This window comes from Canis aureus, chromosome 17, assembly GCF_053574225.1.
Source record: "Canis aureus isolate CA01 chromosome 17, VMU_Caureus_v.1.0, whole genome shotgun sequence".
NCBI lineage: Eukaryota > Metazoa > Chordata > Mammalia > Carnivora > Canidae > Canis > Canis aureus.
The window spans coordinates 58,059,309-58,079,848 of NC_135627.1; the positions used below are offsets into that span (position 1 = coordinate 58,059,309).

The window sequence follows — 20,540 nt, forward strand, 5'->3', positions numbered from 1 at the left end:
CCATTCTGATTAGTATTACCTGGCAATCTGCCTGCTGCAAGTGCATCCCCTGGTAAATGACCATTTACACCATTCGTGGAAGGATTGTTCATTTGACCCAATAATCCACTTCTCATCTCTAAATCAGTTGGGTATGGTCTCCGTGGGTCCCCTAAAAAAAGACTGCTTTTAATTGAATCTTATGCAAAATAAGCAGCAATACCTTCTCTGAAGTATTGATTTTCCTTGGTTCTCTTTGAAAAACTCAGAAATATATTTTCAATTTTCATATAGGAAGGTCATCTTATCAATTGTGATTAAGAGCATAATATATTAAATTTAAAAATACATGCATTTCTTCTCTGAATCTGCACAGAAATATACTATTCTCCATACAAAAAAAAAGTGTCATTTTAGCAATTCTAGATGACAAATTAAGAAAATAATAATGATCTTGAGTCTTCTAAGTTACCCACATTTCCTAGTAAGAACAAATGATACATACTCTGAAGGAGAATAAATATATGGTGTTTTGTTTTTTTTGTTTTTTTTTTTACAAGACAGAAAGGACTGCTTATTTGAAGGACTACCTAAATTAAAACTTTTTCTAATCAACCTCTTTGATCTTGTCATTTAGAGATTAATTCCTAGAACTTTCCAGTGGAGGTTTATCAGGAGCTTTCATTTCTAATCATGATAGTTTTGGGATAATGAAAACTTGGCAGACTTGGACCAACTTTTTAGTAATATTTCTTACTCCAGATCACTCACCTCCAAAACTGCAGTTAATCTTAGTGTTTTTAGTATGGTGAAATGCCACCATCATGAGATTCTGATGCTGAGATACTCTCCCACTCCTCCCAGAAGATTACTGCTCTACCGCAGGTCCCTGTCTTATAAATGTTTTATGTGCTGTCAATGTATGTTGTAGTTTGTTACCCTTTTTTGTTGTTTCTAATTATTCCAGCTCTTTCCAGTCCCATGTGTTTGTGAGCACTCAGTGCTTCACTATATCACTGAAGATCTGGGACTGTCTCGTTTCCAAGGCCAGAACCCTTGACGAAATCCCAATGGTTCTAAGAAGTGGGCTTCTGGCCAGCCTGGGTATTACAGACATATACATCTACAGCTTAGAATCATTACATATCATCTCGTACTTTTAAACATCAATTTATGATTTTTCTTTAAAAAGGACAAAAACACAGTCTCTATGGCAAAAGCTTTGCAGAAAACCAAACTGATAAACCCATAACCCAAATTATTACTTGTAAGATATTAAAGATATGAAAATATACGGAGGATGTTTCTAAGGATAAATATATCCTATATTTAAATCTTTTTTCCTATTTTTAAGTATAGTTACCTAAGAATTTTCAAAACCATATATACCTAATAAAAAGAGAAGTGTTTTTACCTGGAACCCAGGTCAGTGGAGCACACACAGCATTACTTGCACTTATTCTATGTGCATATTTAATTATTTCTTCAGAGGAGATGGCACCTGAGTCAAGAAGAGAGAGTAACATGTTAGTCTAGTAACTTACAAGTCACTTACTAAATTTTAAATTACCTGAAAATAGGATAATCCGAGTTACCTACCTTCCCTAATAAAAACTAATATGTATATTGTTAAATCATATAAGATTTCCCAACTAAAGAACAAGACATCTAGAAAATACAGCTGATAAAGCATCATATTTGGGACATTAGCATGATAATGCCCACTGACCTTGATTTCTAACTACCATTAAACATTCCTACTGTTCTGAAAGCAACAGTGAACACAAATAAGACACAGGAAAGGGTGTTTTGTCTTGCATTAACAGCTTAGCTATTAAAGCAGCAGCTCATACTACACCACTCAATTGTGACTTAACGTGACCCTAAGGAAAGAAGTAGACCCAAGTAGAAACATGTCCACAATATACTCATTAGATTTAAAAACTAAGCTGCTCGATGCCTGGGTGGCTCAGTTGGTTAAACATTTGCCTTTGGTTCAGGTCGTGATCCCAGGGCCCTGTGATGGTGTCTCACACTGGGCTCCCTGCTCAGTGGGTCTGCTTCTCCTTCTACCCCTCCCCATTCCTTGTGCTCTCTCCCCCAACTCAAAAAAAATCTTAAAAAAAAAAAAAAAAAAGTAAGCTGCTAAATAATACGTACAGCATGACCTGGTTTTTGTTTTAGAATATATGTATATATATGTATTTGCATTAAACACCTAAAAAATGGACACACACTAAACCTTAACAGTGGTTATCTGAAATAGGAAAAGAGGAGGAAAGTTAGATAACTCTGAGGTGATTATAGGTAAATAATCTATAAACCAGGGGGATCCCTGGGTGGCTCAGCAGATCGGGGAGTCCCAGGATCGAGTCCCAAGTCAGGCTCCCTGCCTGGAGCCTGCTTCTCCCTCTGCCTGTGTCTCTGCCTGTGTCTCTGCCTCTCTCTCTGTGTGTTTCTCATGAATAAATAAATAAAATCTTAAAAAAAAAAAAAAAGGAGGCATGCTGGGGTTGCACCATTAAATGTGCACACATCCCAAAGCCACATCTACTTCTGACTTCAGGACACTCTCGTTTCACTTCAGTCGCCCACTGCACATTTTCTTTCACTCTCTATCCTGTCTTTTAAGATCCAACTCAGGGATCCCTGGGTGGCGCAGCGGTTTGGCGCCTGCCTTTGGCCCAGGGCGTGATCCTGGAGACCCGGGATCGAATCCCACATCAGGCTCCCGGTGCATGGAGCCTGCTTCTCCCTCTGCCTGTGTCTCTGCGCCTCTCTCTCTCTCTCTGTGACTATCATAAATAAAAAAAAAAAAAAAATTAAAAAAAAAAAAAAAAAGATCCAACTCACATGCCACTTGCTTCCAGCTTGCAGTTCTCTTCCTTTTTCCCAACAACTTTATAAACCTGTCTACTGCACATTCAGATACAAAGCCATAACTTCCCTTATATTATTGCTTCTCAGAACCTGAAAAAGGTATATCTCCCTAACAATACATAGCATATAGTACTAGAGCCTAGCAGACACTTTACAATAAAAATTTATTGGAATCATTTCAATAGCAACAAATGATTACCAGTAATACTCTCATCCATTTCTTGAAACCAAAACTTGGATTTTACACAGAAAGTCATTCATGTTCCCAATAGTACTAACCTTTTCTTGCCTTTTCTATGGATTTGAGTTTTTCTTTTGCTTGGTAAACAGCTGTTGCCTAATTTGAACATTAAAAAAAGAAATATGGTTTATTCTTAACTTTATCAAGCAGAATGTTTACCTTCATTCACAAAATGATTAATCCCACAGGAACAATATGCAAAATTTGGAAATCCCCATAATTTATTTGCAATATTCTGAAACACCACTTGGGAATCATTTATATCAGTTGGTTAATAAAAGAAATATGTATTCATGAATCAGTCTTCATTCATTAGTTGTTAGAAATAAAGTATAAATTAGATTGTTTACTAACATTTCTTTATGCCTTCTATCACAGATATGCATAAGATAACCAGATCACATATGACTCATAAAACATCCTATTCTTGCGTTTATCTCTTCTTGTTCAAAGAGAAAATACCAAAATATTTTTTTTTTTCTAATTTCAAGATACATTCTTGGATTGACAGTCTTACTCACTTATACAATATCATTACCTCCATGCTTAATGATTGCTATAATGAAAACATCCCCAAGTTCCCCCCTCAATCCTGCTCCATTAAAGGGTAAAATGAAGTTAAGCTAGTATATGCATCCTCAACTAGAACAGTAGTTAAGAATATGGAGTCAGAGAGAACTAGGTTTAAGTTCCATCTCTCTACTTTTCACTCTTCCTGGGCAAAGTCGTTAATTTAAAAAATTTAAAATCTTGGGTTTCTTCATCTGTAAAATACTAACCTAGAGTAACTGTTAAGAAGACTGAGATAATACATGTAAATTGCAAATAAGCACAAGGCCTGATGCACAAGTGCCCAATAAATGATAGTTGCTATACCTAAGTCATAAAATTCCATCTTTTTATGGTCCTTGCATTAACTGTCTTTAATTCAATAATTACATTTTTGGAAATCAAATCTAAAGAATACAATCTGAAATGCAGAAGAGAAAAAGAACTTTTTTGCAATGATACTCAAAGCATTCTTTATAACAGAAAGTTGGAAAACTAAACAAAGGATATATGAAAAACACTTAAGTTTTAATAAACAGTAATAGAAAGCCGGTTAGTATCCTATTAATTATGACATAAAAAATGAAAACTTCTGGGAAAAAAAAAAAAAGTTTGTATACCTGAAACCTCTGTAACACCGTGTGTCAATCAGACTTCAATTTAAAAATCAACTATAAGCCTACAGGAAAATTAAAAAAAAAAAAAAATACATCTGGCACTGAAATGAAATGCACAAAACTAAGAATAATGGTAATCTGAACAGAGGGACTAAAGACAATGTTTTCCTCTTCTTTCTACTTTCTCTATTTTCTGAATATCTTTTGGCAAGTATTACTTTCCTAATGGAAAATAATTTTATTATATATATATATTTTTTTTTAAATTTTTATTTATTTATGATAGTCACAAAGAGAGAGAGAGAGAGGCAGAGACACAGGCAGAGGGAGAAGCAGGCTCCATGCACCGGGAGCCCGACGTGGGATTCGATCCCGGGTCTCCAGGATCACGCCCTGGGCCAAAGGCAGGCGCCAAACCACTGCGCCACCCAGGGATCCCTATTATATATTTTTTTAAAAAGCATTTACTTGGGGTCATTTCTTCAGCAGGAGTGGTTAAAGTATCCTGAACCACTGAGGTTTCTTTTTACTAAAGCCCATTGTGACACATTTGGAAGATTCATTAGGGATAAGGATTCCAGCAATATCTGCTCCATTTGAGACTCAGACTCAGCTACTGCTGTGATACCACCATATAACAATTTCATTAGTCAGTTATTTAGTAAAACAACTGGGCAAATAACAGCAAAGAAATTGTTTTTTTTGAAATAGTAGCCAAGAGCAAGAAAAAAAAAAAAAAACTAGAGTAGTTGACATATGCCCAAATTCCACCTAGTTTAGAATGGAAGACTAAATAAGTTATTATAAACTTTTTTTTTAAGAGTTCATTGATTTTTTCCTGAGAGATACAGAGACAGAGAGGCAGAGACACAGGCAGGAGAAGCAGGCTCCCCGCGGGGAGCCGGATGTGGGACTCAATCCCAGGACCTCGGGACCACAACCTGAGCCGAAGGCAGAAGCTCAACCACTGAGCCACCCAGGTTGTCCCAGTTAATATAAATTTTAATCAATTTTTAAAATTGGTACATATTTCTACCAATTTCAAAATATTTTTAAAGCTGAAGTAAAGATTTAGGCTACTAATAACTGAAAACTTCTAACAGGACAGGATAAAAGTACAAGTTCCCAGTTCTATTAATCCAGTCCTGTGGAAATCTAAATAAACTTTAAAATGGCTTTCTTTTTCAGAAACAGATTAAACAATATCCTTTTTTATCTTCCTTCTATCAACTTACCAGTATTTGCTCTGCTTCCTTTAGCTGTTTCTGTAGTTGCTGAATATCACTGTCCCTCTTCTCCACTTCCTTTTCTAAAACTTGCATTTCATGATGGATTTTTCCCTGATTAAGTGCCAACTTCATCAGTTCTTGAAATTCCCCATCTCTATGAATTAACAACTCCAGGACCTATCAGGTAACAGTTGATTAAAGCAGACAGCAGAATACTGAAAAATGACATTCCAATGAAACAAAGACTCTACATGTGAATTGGCCAGGCTATAAAATTTTAGCACCTTCAATGTATTACTCTAATCAATGTTAAGAATAAAAATAGCCTATGATTATTTTAGAAAACAAATTAGTATCAAAACTTTTTTTTCTGATTATATGCTATTCTTTCATACAAAACAAGTCTTCAAACTTCCAACATGCCAAAATGAGGTTTATTCATTTCCCAGTAAAAATAAAAATTTTAAAGTTTATCCTTAAAAATATAATGTAATGGAGGTTCCCCCCAATTTTAGTATTTGAGATTATTTTAGATGACACCAGGAACTTTAAAAAATTCGTACAAAAAAAAATTTGTACAAAACAAATAGTCTGATTAAAAATGGGCAAAGAAACTGAACATTTTTCCAAAGACATACAAACGAGGTACATGCAACGGTGCTCAACATCACTAACTTATCAGGGAAATGCAAATCAAAACCACAATTGGGTATCACCTCATACCAGTTACAAAGGCTGTAATCAAAAAAACAAGAGGTAAGTGTTGGTGAGGATGTGGAGAAAAGGGAACCCTCGTGCACTGATGGTAGGAATGTTAACTAGTGCAACCACCATGGAAAACAGTATGGAAGTTACTTAAAAAAATTTAAAATAGAACTACCATATGATCTAGCAATTTCACTTCTGGGTACCTATCTGAAGAAAATGAAATTATCATCTCAAAAACATATTTACACCCGTGTGTTCACTGCTGCATTATTTACAATAGCCAGGACTGAAAGCAAACTAACAATCTATCAATATATGGATGGATAAAGAAAATGTGGTATTTTTTTTTTTTAGTTCTTATTTAAATTCCAGTTAGTAGCAATACAGTGTAATATTAGTTTCAAGTGTACAATACATACATCATACTCGCTGATCACAAGTACACTCCTTAGTCCCCATCACCTATATTCACCCATTCTCCTAAACACCTCCCCTCTGGTAACCATCAATTTGTTCTCTATAGTTAAGAGTCTGTTTCTTGATTTCCCTCTTTTTTCCCCTATGATCACTTGTTTTGTTTCTTAAATTCCACATGAATGAAATTATATGGTATTTGTCTTTTTCTGACTTATTTCACTTAGCCTAATACTTTGTAGCTCCATCCACATTGCTGCAAATGGCAGGATTTCATTATTTTTTTATGAGTAATATTCTAGTGTGTGTGTGTGTGTGTGTGTGTGTGTGTGTAAGCACCTCTATACACCACCTCTTCTTACCCATTCATTAGCTGATGAACATTTGGGCTTTTCCCATAATTTGGCTATTGCTGATAATACTGCTAAAAACATTGGGTACCTGTATCCCTTCGAACTAGTAGAAAATGTGGAATGTATATACACACACACACACAGAAATATTATTCAGCCATAAAAAAGAATGAAATCTTGCCATTTGTGACAACATGGATGAACCCTCAGGCCATTATATTAGGTCAAATAAGTCAGACAGAGAAAGGCAAATACTGCATGATCTCACTTACATGTGGAATCTACAAGAGCCAAATTCAAAGAATAACAAATCAGATTGGTGGTTGCCAGGGCAAAATGGGTGAAGATGATCAAAAGGTACAAACTTCCAGCTATAAGATAAGTTCCGGAAATGTAATGTACAGAAATGGTGAGTACAGTTAACAATACTGCATTGTATATTTGAAAGTTGCTAAGACAGTAAATTTTAGCAACTTTAAGAAAGTTCTTAAAAATGTACAGAGAAACAGAATAGAAATTTTTCCAAAGGAACCCAAATCACCAACAGGTACATGAAAAGGTGCCACAGTTTCCCTGACATCTTCTTAAAAGTTCTTAAGAAAAAAAATTTTAAGTATGTGAGGTAACGTAAATTAACTAAACTTACTGTGATAATCATTTCACAATACATACATGTATCAAATCATTGTCGCATATCTTAAACTAATGCGATGTTATATTTCTACGGTTATCTCAATAAGAGTAGAAAAAAATTTAAAAGCCCGAAGTGCTAAACACGATGCAAAGACATGACAAAATGTACATTTTTTAAAGTCACAAAATTGTATATAATCAACTATAAAATAAATAATAATAATAATAATATAATAATAAATAAATAAATATAGCAAATAAATGAGTAAAATATTAAACTATATAAGGAAACTTGACAATATAATTAAGTAAATGCTTCATTATGGCTGTCTCAGAGTTAAGCTGACTGCAGAAATACTATTATGATAAATGTCTGATACTTAAAAAAACTTTTACAGTTGCACATTTTTGCTATTATGTTCAAGAAAATACATAACTCATATTAGACCTGTGATGTCATGCATACTATTGTTTTATGATGAAGATGGTTTAAAAAAGAGCAATTTCCAAAAATAAATTTTCATATGGGCACATCCAAACTAATATTTAGTACTTTCGTTGAAAATTATACAGGAATTCACAACACTAAGTATAAAGTTTAATTCTTTCCCTGGGTAGTGACGATGACAATTATCCATTACTGAGCTCTCCTTATTTGTACTTAACATGCAGTATCGTAAATCCTCACAACAACTTTATGTGACAAGGTACTGTTATTTTTTAGGGACAGAACTGCTAGTCCTTAAAAAGTATAAGAAAAGTTAGTGCTGACCAGGCAGGTCTTGGTTATGACCTATTGAATAATCTGTGTGCCTGGGAAGTAAAGTCAAAACCTGTATTTCATTTTGTAGTAAGTACTTACTTAATTTTACATGTATTTATCAATAAAGTATCTGAGACTGGCATTCCTCTATTAGCATTTTTCTCTATAAGCTTTTCCTAAAAACAAACAACATACTAAAAACAACTTTAATCTCCCCCAAAGTCCCAGCTTTTACTACTTGTAGCGTATCTAATTCCCCCTCTCCACCTGAAGGGATTAATCCTTAAAGAAAACAAGTTTTATGATACTTCTCTATTATCAGTCAATTGAATTTCTCTGCCCTCAAAACATATCATAAAATAAAACTAAGATAATAATAGGGCAGAGAGGAGGGAGAAGAGATCTATGAGATGTCTCCTGTTACTAAAAAGGTTAATCTTTCCCAGCTGTTTTCTTTTAAAAAAACTTTTTTTTTTTTTTTAAATTACAGTAGAAAACACATAAAATGACATTTGCCCTCTTAACTTTAAAAAGTTTTTGGATCATGCCTGGGTGGCTTAGTGGCTGAGTGTCTGCCTTCAGCTCAGGCTGTGATCCCGGGGTCCTGGGATCGAGTCCCACATCGGGCTCCCCACAGAGGACCTACTTCTCCCTCTGCCTGTGTCTCTCATGAGTAAATAAATAATACAAATTAATTAATTTAAAAAAGGTTTTGGATCAGAAAAAAAAATCTGCTCACCGTAGAAAATTACAAAGCACAGAAAGGAATAAAGAAAATAAAAACATGTAAATTTAACCTCCACAAAATAACTTCTGTTAACAGTTGTATGCTCTTTAATTTCTATTAATTCTCAAGTTGCATTAGGGGAACCAGGTCTATATAATAAAAGGTAGTTTATGACAGCATTAACTTTTTTTATTTCAAATATTGTTTTAACCTCCATTTAACAAGTTTATTAGTTGGTTAATTCAAAAGACAAAAACGAATAAATGTGTAACTAGAAGAAAAAACAATACTGCTAAACCTTTAGACTTTTTTCTTCTCAAGCAGTGTTACCCTATGTAAGTGATTCGAAGTATCAATTTAAAAATTGTAATCTATAATTTAACAGAATCCAATCTTCCTGTTCTCACACAAAGTAAATGTAAATAGGGAAATTGCACAAATAATGGGGATTTCTTGTTTGTAATATAAAAAGAAACCACTTACCTGGTTTTCCTCATCAGGCGGCAACAACTTTTGGTTTCTTGAAATTGCCAGCATTTCTATAAGTTCTCTAAAAAAGAAAAACAAAAACATCTTTGCAAAATACAACAGAAGCTTTATTAACTGATCTCTACCTAACTGACTTGCTAGATTCATGGCACCCACAGCATGCTGAGTATTCAGAGCCCCTGCCCAGTGACCGTGCGCTTGGGCTCTCATCAGCTAAGCGGTACTCTCTCACCAAGACTCAGTTATGTCTGTTACCAGATCCAGTTATGCAAGTTTTACTTTACTAGTATAGTTAAATATATTAAATATCCATTTCATAAATACCAACGAAATATGACTGTCAACAGAAAAGAGTAATTTCCATAAAAACCTAAACTGAATACTTGGGAAAGACTCAACCGCTGCCTGCAAAGAACTGCAAAGTCATGAAAATTCAGCAAGTCTACCCTAAGACTGCTTGATAAGCATTTAAGTTTATTTACTTTTTTTTTTTTTAAAGTAATCTCTATGCCCAAGGTGGGGCTCAAATTCACAACCCATAGATCAAGTCGCATACTCTACTGCCTGAACCAGTCAGGCACCCCTCATTTCACTTTAACGAAACACACTAGAAATTGGTGGACAAGGCATTATGGGTGGTTTATGCAAGAAAACCCCCTAAATTAAGGAGTAGATGAATCATTTTTTAAATGATTTTCTATGTGAACTGAAATTTTTAATTAACCAAACAGGTATCAACTAAGGGATTCTAATGTATAATAAAGTCCTATCTTTCTGGAATGCTTATTTACTAGACATGCCAATTTTCCTTTATGAAAACTAGTATAAAGAGGAGTATAAAATATGTATCAGGTAATATCCTGATACACTAGTTTCAAACTTGCTGACAGATGGGACTCCAGAAATTATGCAAGAGGTACAGCTGCACAATTAGCAACAGGACACCACCAGTCAGCCCCAGTAAAGCCTGTACCTTCTCACTGGCCGCCAGACTATTTTCACCTTCATACTTCCATCTTCCTTACTGCCAGCCTCAAACTATTTTTCTGGATGGTGCCAACTGGACCCAACCTTCCCCACTTTGAGGTTCTCATACCATTATGCATGCACTAGCTAGCTAATTAATGAATAAAGTGGATATGGCAATGGAAAGTCTTCATTCACCCACTGATTAAACATTTAAGTTTCCACTGTGTGCCAGGCACTTTCTGGATGCCTAGCTTATGAAAGTGAACAAAGGAATTTAAATTATAATACAGAAGAGAAAAACCAAGAAAGCAGGTAAATCAAACCAGAGTTAGAAGAAGGGCTGGGAAGAAACTGAAGCAGTGTTAGAGTGTGTCAGTGAGTTGTCTGGCCACTCACACTGGTGGAGTCAGGGAGGGCTTCTATAAGTGAGAAAAGCCGGGTTCAGGGGCCCAAAGATGGGTTTGAGGAAGGGTGGCCAGGACACAGCAGTCAGTACCGAGGAGCAGGATACACAATGAGGACGGGTCCGGAGGGCGGGCGGGCCAGGCTGTGTGAGGGCCTCACAGGTCATGGTAAAGAATCAGCATTTCATTCCAGGTACAATGGAAAGCGACTGGATCATTTTAACTTTTTTAAAAAGATTTTTTTATTTTGAGAGAGAAAAAAAAAATGAAGGAGGGGGAGGCAGAGGAAGGAGCGGATTCAGGGCTCAATCCAGGACCCTGCACCCACCTGAGCCCAAGGCGGACGCCCCACTGACTGAGCAACCCAGGCGCCCCACTGATGCATCATTTTAAATGGAAATGACATGACCTGATTTATATTTTTAAGCAATTGCTAAGCTACCTGGAAAATGGATTTTAAGAGGAGTAGAATGGAAATCAAGTTAAGTGGCTTCTGTAGACAAAGGATGGCATCTGCTTTGACTAGGTCCTAGCCGCTGGGACACAGTCATGGAAATAGGTGACAGCTATCTCTGAGTGCCGGGGTCCGGGGTGTCCCTGCAGGTCACCAAGCGCTCCCCAGGTTCCCCCTCCCCCATCTCCGAGTGTCAGGTCCCAGGGTGTCCCTGCAGGTCACCGAGCGCCCCCCAGGTCCCCCCTCCCCCATCACCGAGTGTCAGGTCCCGGAGTGTCCCTGCAGGTACCGAGCGCCCCCCCAGATCCCCAGTCCCCCCATCTCCGAGTGTCAGGTCCCGGGTGTCCCTGCAGGTACCGAGCGCCCCCCCAGGTCCCCCCTCCCCCCATCTCCCAGTGCCGGGGTCCCGGGGTGTCCCTGCAGGTCACTGAGCGCTCCCCCAGGTCCCCCCTCCCCCATCACCGAGTGTCAGGTCCCGGAGTGTCCCTGCAGGTACCGAGCGCCCCCCCACGTCCCCCCTCCCCCATCTCCCAGTGTCAGGTCCCGGGTGTCCCTGCAGGTCACCGAGCGCCCCCCCAGGTCCCCCCTCCCCCCATCTCCCAGTGTCGGGGTCCCGGGGTCACCGCCTCTATCAAGCGTCCCCCGGGGGCTGTGCGGGGGGAAGAGGCCGCGTCCGGGTCTCGTGGGGCTGCGACCTCGAGGCCACGACCCCGCCGCGGTCTCCGGAGCGCCGCCTCCCCGACTCCAGCCAGGCCGCCCGCCCGACGCCCCTACCTCGACAAGACCTCCAGGTCCTCCAGCGCAGACAGCAGTCGCTCCCGCGTGCTGTTCCCGCCCGCCGCGCCCGCGCCGCCCCCCGGCCGCTCCTTCTCCTTCTCCCCACCCGAGGCCGCCGCCATGCTGCTCGCGGGCCGGAAGCCGGAGACTGCGCAGACCCCGGCGCGCGGAGGCGGGCTCCGGAAGCGGAAGTGAGGGACACCGAGGCGGGGCGGGGGGGGGCGCGGAGCAGAGGCGGGGCCGCAGCGCCCCCTACGTGCCTGGCGGTGCACTGCGGGCGGCGGCGCTGTGCAGCCCTGGGAGCCGGCTGGGGCGCTCAGGGCTCAAGCACCAATGGGAGGGGTTTTAAGCATGTCGGGAAATTTGCATAACAACCTACATCTTGTATCAGTTTCTTTTTTCTTTTTTTAGGATTTTATTTACAGAGGGAGAAGCAGGCAGCCTGCAGGGAGCCCGATGTGGGACTCGAACCCGTGACCCGGGGTCACGACCTGGGCCGGAGGCAGGTGCTCCACCGCTGAGCCCCCCAGATGCCCCCTTCTATCAGTTTCTTTGTGAGATGGGCTGGTCTCAGTATTAACCGTCTTTAGTGTGCATCCCTACAGTGCTAGCCCCACCCTCCTGTTTGGCCTCTCCTAGGGGTTGTAAGCACCATAGGACAAGAGCCATCATCTGCCTCTTTTTCTTTATGGTTGTAAAACACACATAACCTAAAACGGACCGTGTTAACCATGGCTAAGTGTAGGGTCAGGGGCCTTAAGCATAGTCATGTGGTTATGCTACTTTCACCATCATCCATTACCTCTTTCCATCTTGCAGAACTGGGACTGTGTCCACTGAACAAGTCCCCCTTCCTTCCTGCCCCAGCCCCTGACAGCCACCATTCTACCCTCTGTCTCCAAATTTTGACTACTCTAGGGACCTCATATAAATGAAATCATACAATATTTGTCTTTTGGGGACTGTGTCATTTGACTTAGTGTAATGTCCTAATGTCCTCCACTCCCATCCCTGTGTTAGCACGTGTCAGAATTTCCCTCCTTTTTAAGGCCGGACAATATTCCCTAACGTATAGCCATCGCATTGTGCTTATCCATTCATTCATCCGCACACATTGGGGTTGCTTCTACGGTTTCACAATCCATCTTTATAACCATCTATCTCCCAACAAAGTGTTTTGCTCACTGATCAAGATGCCTGTTGGAAGTGAATGAGTAAATATAGCAGGTAAGAAGTAGTGTATGAAAATGGTTTAAATAATCAATACAACACAGATTCCAAATGAAAGCCCAAACTCCGCCTCAACTCACTTTTCCTGGAGAGAGCAATGTAGTTGGAAACTCTCCCTATCAGGAAAACCCAAAGTTGCAACAGTACTGGGGATGCGGGTTCTGTATGGGGCCAAGCTGTGATTTTCAAAGATGAGATGGAGAGATGTCACCTACAGACAACAGCTTGTAGTGTCTCCTTCATTCTGTCATCCTGACCTCTGGCCTGTTCTCTTGGAGGTGCTTAGCCTGCTTCCTGCTGGGTACCCAGACTTGAGGATTTCCTCAGGGACTCATGCGAAAACAAAACAAAACCATTCATAGCAACTGCTATACAATCCAGAATGCTGATTTATTCATTTACAATAAAAAATAGTGCTAAGCACAATTTTCCTTGTGGACAAACTTATACAGGAAGACCAATTATCACCAGAATGTGGCTTGGTAAACCTGTTTTATAACAAATGAATATAGATTTTTTTAAAAAATGCGACCATCAGGATTTTTTTTTTTTTTTTTTTTTTTTTACCATCAGGATTTGTATCCACATAGCATACGGATGTTTGTAGTAAAGAGATTGGAATATCTGTGTCCCCAGACCATGCAAGAGACCTGAGGACACCTTTTGTTTTCCAACCATTCCCTACTTCTGCTCTTGGCTAAACCCTTCTCTAAATATGGTCCATTCTCAGACAATGGAATACATTAGATTTAAGCTTCCTAATGACCCTTGTATTCCAAGCATACCTGCCAGCAGCTCTGGTCAGTGATTTCTTAAGTTTCTGAGGGGCTCAACTGTAGTCTGTGTTGGTTTTCTTCTCATAGGTTCATCTTGGGCATGATTCTGGTGCAGGGAGTGGGGAGATCCTATTAGTGTAGCTTCCACATACAATCAGTTAAAACCCTAATCACTTAAAAATGACCAATTATAGGTCCTACTTTGCAGGCATGGAGGGTTAGTAGATGGACAGTATATGTGTCTTGTGAATGCCAGACCTCCTCAGATTCATCACAAAGTCATATGCGTATTGAACGTTGTCCATAGACTGACAAGAAATAACATTTCCTACAGGCATACTCTATGGCAAACTGCAGATTCTGGTGTGATAAAGAAAATACGAATTATTTTATAACTGATAGGAATATCATATATATTTTTAATAGTTAATAAATAACTCCAGGTAACTCCGAATTTAGTAGTTTCCCAATCTATCGATTCAAAAGGGTAAGTACTACCTTTTTGTGAAATTTTATGTATTTAACATGCCAGACACTGGTCTAAGCACTTAAAAAAAATGAACTCCATGAATTTTCACAACACCTTCTGGAGGTGAGTATTGTTATTATCTCTATGTTACAGATAACGAAGCTGAGGAGGCAGAGGAATTCAGAGACTTGCCCCAAATCATACAGCTGATAAGCGCCAAAGCTGGGATCTGAACAGAGTCTGGCTCCAAGGTCTGTGCTCTTAGCCACTGGTTATTTATCCTGTCTTCTCTCTTAATTTTTTTATTTTTATTTTTTATGAACTTTATTTAATAGTTCACGAAGTGGACAGTCTTCTTTTGCAGAACTACTGTCTCTGTTTTTAAAGAAAGAGATATCTTCATGCATCGAAAAGGGGTTGGGAACCTCTGGTCTAAAATACAAGCACTTTCTAATGCAGAGTTTGGGATTTGGAGTAAAAAGAAGTTTACAAACTTTTGGTAAGAGGTGGAATGGAAGCATACAGCAAGAAACTCCACTGGCCTGTCCCTAAGAGTAAGCAAAATAGGTGGCTACATGTATTATGTGCATTTTAAAATTATTTTTTTATTTTTACCGAGCAATATATGTAAAGATCAAAAAGTGAAATACTGCTCAAAAGCGTAGAAGAAACTATGAAGGATATCCAGCTCCCTACTGGCAGCTACGCTCGACATTCTTCACGGTTTCTCCTATGCTTTCCTTATTATTTATTTATTTATTTATTTATTTATAAAAGATTTTATTTATTTATTCATGAGAGACACAGAGAGGGAGAAGCAGGCTCCAAGCAGGGACCTGACGTGGGACTCGATTCCCGGTCTCCTGGATCACAACCCGGGCTATAGGTGGCACCAAACCCCTGAGCCACCCGGCCTGCCCTGTTTCCCTATTTTAAAGTAATTCGCATACATTCTATATCTTTTTTCCAACTCTTTTAGAAATCTCTTTCCTGTTGCGCTGAATAAGGATTTCATCTCTCTTCCATGCCCCATTCCCCTTCTTCTGTCCTCTCAATGCACAGAACCCAATTTTTTGTTAAATCAATAGTCAATTCTTTCCTTGCTACGCTATTATTTACATATAACTGTGTCAATGTGATTTATTTGAGATGCCTAACAGATATTTCCATAGAGGTTTTGAAATATAAAATGGAAAAGGACGGAAATTTGTCTTGGACATCGAAACACATTGCACTGCTCTGTGCAGACTTTCCAGTTACATATTTATGTGTGTGTGCACCGGGTCAAATATAAATTATATATTTTTACTGTGGATTGAAAAAGTTTGCAAGCATTGGAGCATACGGAGGATGCCAACCCTGCCCCTTAGGAAAACAACTCCTTCCACCAGAAGGGCCTCAAAGGAAGGATCTATATAAGTTTTGTATTCTAGGGGTGGAAAGTTAAAGTACAATAAAACTTTGTGTTGAGATGATTCTCTGGGATTCATTGCGTAGATGGAGGGTGTTATGGGCTCAGTCGTGTGCCCTCAAAATTGCAGTCATGAGGCCCTTACAGCCCAGTTCCTCAGAACCTCAGAATGTAACTATATTTGGGCCTTCAAAGTGAGTAAGTTAAAATGAGGCTGTTAGGGTGGCTCTAATCTAATCTGATTGGTGTTTTTACAGAAATACATGAAGGCAGGGATGCCTGGGTGGCTCAGTTGGTTAAGCGTCTGCCTTCAGCTCAGGTCCTGATCCCGGTGGGGGGTCCTGGGATGGAGCCCCATGTCTGGCCCCCTGCTCTCAGAGAGTCTGCTTCTCCCTCTCTCTCTGCCTCTCTCCCCAGCTTGTGTGCTCTCTCTCTCTCTCTCAAATAAATAAAATATTAAAAAGAAAAGAAAAGAATAATGACAGCCGCCGGAAGGGGGCCTTCTGCAATCCAATGAGACAAACCTCAGAAGAAACCAAACCAAACCTTGATCTTGGGGACTTCCTGCCTCTAGAACCCTGAGAAAGTAAGTGTGCGTCATTTAAGCCGGTCTGTGGTATCTTGTTGTAAGAGTCTTAGCAGACTAACAGAGAGGTTGCAGGCGGGCATCTGGAGATTTCTAAGCACTGCCTTGCATATACACCCTTGACCTCCCTGCCCTTACCTTGATTTGGCCCACTCCCTGGGCCAGACCACACAGGGGGCTACCGCAGCTGCACACAGGGCTGTGCCCCCTTGTTCCCGCCCTCCCCACTGTCCTCGCTGCACCTTCCCACCATTTCCTCTTTCTCCAAACCTCCAACACCTTCCCCCAAACCCCCCCTCCCCCATCCCCACTTTCAACCTGGGACCTTGCTTTCTAACTCACTGAGAAGGAGGAGGAATCCCTCTGTCTCAGGCCCTGGGTGCCCTTCCCCTGCTCCTCCCCTGCTGGGGGCCACAGAAGGTTCTCTCCCCGCAGCCCCAGCTATCCGAGGCCTGGCAGCCGCAGGCCACCCCCTCCCCGCTGTCATCGGGGCCTGCTGCTACTTCCCTGCTTTTCAACCATTCTCGCCCCACTTGCCTCACCAGCGACTGCCTCGCTTCTCTGCTCCCGGGCAGCAAAACACCTGCAGACTTAGCTGGGTATTTTGCTCTCAATCCCGCTCTCTCCTTAGACCTGTGGCAATTAGTTTTATTTCTTTTTTTTTTTTTTTAATTTTATTTATTTATTCCTGAGACACACACACACAGAGGCAGAGACACAGGCAGAGGGAGAAGCAGGCTCCATGCAGGGAGCCCGACATTGTCGATCTCGTGACCCCAGGGTCACAGCCTGGGCCCAAGGCTGGTGCTAAACTGCTGAGCCACCCAGGGATCCTTTTTTTTTTTTGCAATTAGTTTTCACCCTGGCTTCCCCAGCAGCCCACGGGTGTAACAGTCCCTGGAAACCAGCGCGTGGCTGCAGGTGAGGGCGCCGGGGCCTCAGTCCTCCCGCGTCCTGGAGGGCAGTCCTCTGCTGCAATTTCCAGATTTCCAGCCGGCCGGGCTCTCTCCGTTTTGCTCCTTCCTCCTGCCCTCTCCCAGTGTCTCCGGCCGCCTTCTCCTGGCCACCCTGCGCCTACACAGGGGCCTGCGCCCAATCTTGGTCCTCCTGTCCACCACTCCCTCCTGGTCGGGTCACCCAGGCCAGGGGCCTTGAATGCCACCATGAATGGCCTCCCCTGCAGACCTGACCCCTGGACGCAGGCTTGTCGACCAGCCTCCTGGCTGCTTCTGTGACCTCCAGACAACTGCTAGTGACCTGCGGGCCTGAGCAGCCGAGCCGCTGGGGGAAGCCACTGGGGAGCCGACCCAGGGGCTGGGGGAAGGCAGAGTTGCTCCAGGGGGTGAGCGGGCCGCGGAGGCGCCGGCCCACTGGCCCAGAGCCCGGCCTTCCGTCGGGGGGGCTGCAGGGTGCTGGAGGGTGCTAGAGAGTGCTGGAGGGTGCTGCAGGGTGCTGGAGGGTGCTGCAGGGTTCTAGAGAGTGCTGGAGGGTGCTAGAGAGTGCTGGAGGGTGCTGCAGGGTGCTCCAGGGTGCTGGAGGGTGCTCCAGGGTGCTGCAGGGTGTTGCAGGGTGCTGGAGGGTGCTACAGGGTGCTGGAGGGTGCTGCAGGGTGCTAGAGAGTGCTGGAGGGTGCTACAGGGTGCTCCAGAGTGCTGGAGGGTGCTCCAGGGTGCTGCAGGGTGTTGCAGGGTGCTGGAGGGTGCTACAGGGTGCTGGAGGGTGCTGCAGGGTGCTCCAGGAGCAGGCTCAGGAGAGGAGGGCCCACCCGGCGCCCGAGAAGCGGGTGCCCGGGGTTGACCTGGGGTGTAGGTGGCCTGCGAGCCCCAGGGCAAGGGGGGCGCCTCGCTCCCCTTAGCGCGGTGGGGGGGGGGGGTGTTACGCCTCCACCTGGGCGGGGCTCCGAGGCACAGCCCACCTGCGGGTCTAGCCGCCCGCCCCCAGCTGGTGCCTTCGTGCTCCCGGTGCAGACGCCCTGCTGCTTGGCCCCCGCCCGCGCACCGTCCAGGAGCCGAGAGACCCCCTGGGCCCGCAGGCCACGCCCGGGCCTTGGCCGATGGCAGGTGCACCCCCCCCCCCCCCGTGCCTGTCCTGGGGGCCGCCCCGCCGCCTCCCACCTCTGCAAGGGCTCCCCTCCCACCCGGAGCTGCTGCGGGGAGGCCCTCGGCACCGTTCCTCTGGCTTTCCCTCCTTTTTAAAAAATTATTTTTATTTTTTTTTAATTTATTTATTCATGAAAGAGAGAGAGAGAGGGAGGCAGAGACCCAGGCAGAGGGAGAAGCAGGCTCCATGCAGGGAGCCCGACGCGGGACTCGATCCTGAGACCTCGAGGTCACACCCTGGGCCGAAGGCAAATGCTCCACCGCTGAGCCACCCGGGCATCCCCCTGGCCTTCCCTTCTTGCTGGCCTCTGTCCCCTCTGCGGCGGGCCTCCCGGGCCTCAGGCACCCTCCTGCTGTCCCCACCTGCCCCCGGGGGCCCCCAGTAGTCCCCCTCTCACTCCCTGCAGGAGCCTCCCTTCCCCAGGCAGGCCCACCTGGCTCTCTCCCTTCCTTCCTTCCTTCCTTCCTTCCTTCCTTCCTTCCTTCCTTCCTTCCTTTTCTTTCTTCTTTTTTTTTCTTTTCTTTTTTTCTTTTCTTTTTTTTTCTTTTCTTTTCTTTCTTTTCTTTTCTTTTTTCTTTTCTTTTTTTTCTTTCTCTTTCTTGACACACAGAAAGAGGCAGAGACCCAGGCAGAGGGAGAAGCAGGCCCCATGTAGGGAGCCAGACGTGGGACTGATCCCATGACCTCAGGGTCACAGCCTGGGCCCAGGACAGAGGCTCCCCGCTGAGCCCCCCAGGCCTCCCTGACTCCCTTTTCCTCACTGCAGTCGACCCCCACCTTCCATTCTCTTTTCCCTGCTTTGCCCTTTTCCACAGCATCCGTCATCTTCTAACTTGCTGTACGTGAGTTGATGCGTGTTTTGCTAAGTACTGCTTCCCCTGAGTGCGAGCTTGGCCTTCCACTTTGTCCCTGGTCTTGTCCTTTGCCCACTAAGGCGGCCGGTGCTGATGTGCTGCCTGCCGCAGGCTGGGCCCCGGTGAGTGTTTCCACGTTTGTTGTTGACCGAGGTGCTAAAACCACCAGAGGCGCTGGAAACAAACTATAGCTTTCTGTCGTTTTGCCTCTAAATGGTAAAACCATAATTTCAGTCTTTTCTGTCCGTGTTTCTCCTTGGGGTTTCTCAAAAGCAACTCCAAATATTTATAAAATCCTCAACCAGAAATGGAATATTCCATCGATGGTGGTCATGGTTACTTTGTAACCCAACAAACACTAGTCCTGAGGCTCCTTTCCCCAGCCACTCTCCCAAGTAAGTTTTTGAGGACTGTTGTTCAACGTCAAACCCACTAAGAGTGGGGTAGGGAGTCAGGTTTAGGTGATTCTCTCCCAGCAGTCAGGCTGTCAGTAGAGGAAAACAAGCCCCATACATCCACTAACTCTCTTGAAGAAGCGAAAAACCTTGAAATTCTACTTCAGAGCATGAGCCTCAGAGACCCTAATCCCAGGTAAAAATAACACTCAATTCGAGATCAAGCCTCCATCTCAAAAACACCATTTACGGTTTTTGAAAACATGAATTACCTCTCAAAAACCTATTGGGGGAAGAGGTGGTTTCCCAGCAACTAGCTAGGTCTTAAGACAACACTTCAATTTTTAAATGAATTGCAAAGCCTCAAAATGTGCCATTTAAACTAAATTTTGGGTTTTTTAGAGGTGGTGGGATGGGCAGAAGGAGAGACAGAGAACCTCAAGCAGACTTAGTGCTGAACATGGAGCCCAACGTGGGGCTGAGTCTCACCACCCTGAGATTAGGGCCTGAAAATCAAAAGTCACATGCTTAAC

General features: G+C 42.9%; 1 protein-coding gene across 9 annotated transcripts in view; it reads right to left on the minus strand.

Moving 5' to 3' along the window:
- MED4 (mediator complex subunit 4) overlaps positions 1-20,540 on the minus strand; it is a 56,212-nt gene that overhangs the window by 2,401 nt on the left and 33,271 nt on the right. For 8 of the 9 annotated variants that reach the window (XM_077855708.1, XM_077855711.1, XM_077855716.1 and 5 more), the window contains 5 exons: positions 9,577-9,643; positions 5,502-5,672; positions 3,139-3,196; positions 1,394-1,480; positions 20-151 (listed from right to left, as the gene is read on the minus strand). In XM_077855708.1, coding sequence (XP_077711834.1) covers positions 20-151; positions 1,394-1,480; positions 3,139-3,196; positions 5,502-5,672; positions 9,577-9,643 — 515 coding nt within the window. Of the gene's footprint in view, positions 1-19; positions 152-1,393; positions 1,481-3,138; positions 3,197-5,501; positions 5,673-9,576; positions 9,644-12,183; positions 12,339-20,540 lie in introns of those variants that run through there. The other variant, XM_077855707.1, reaches the window with a different exon arrangement.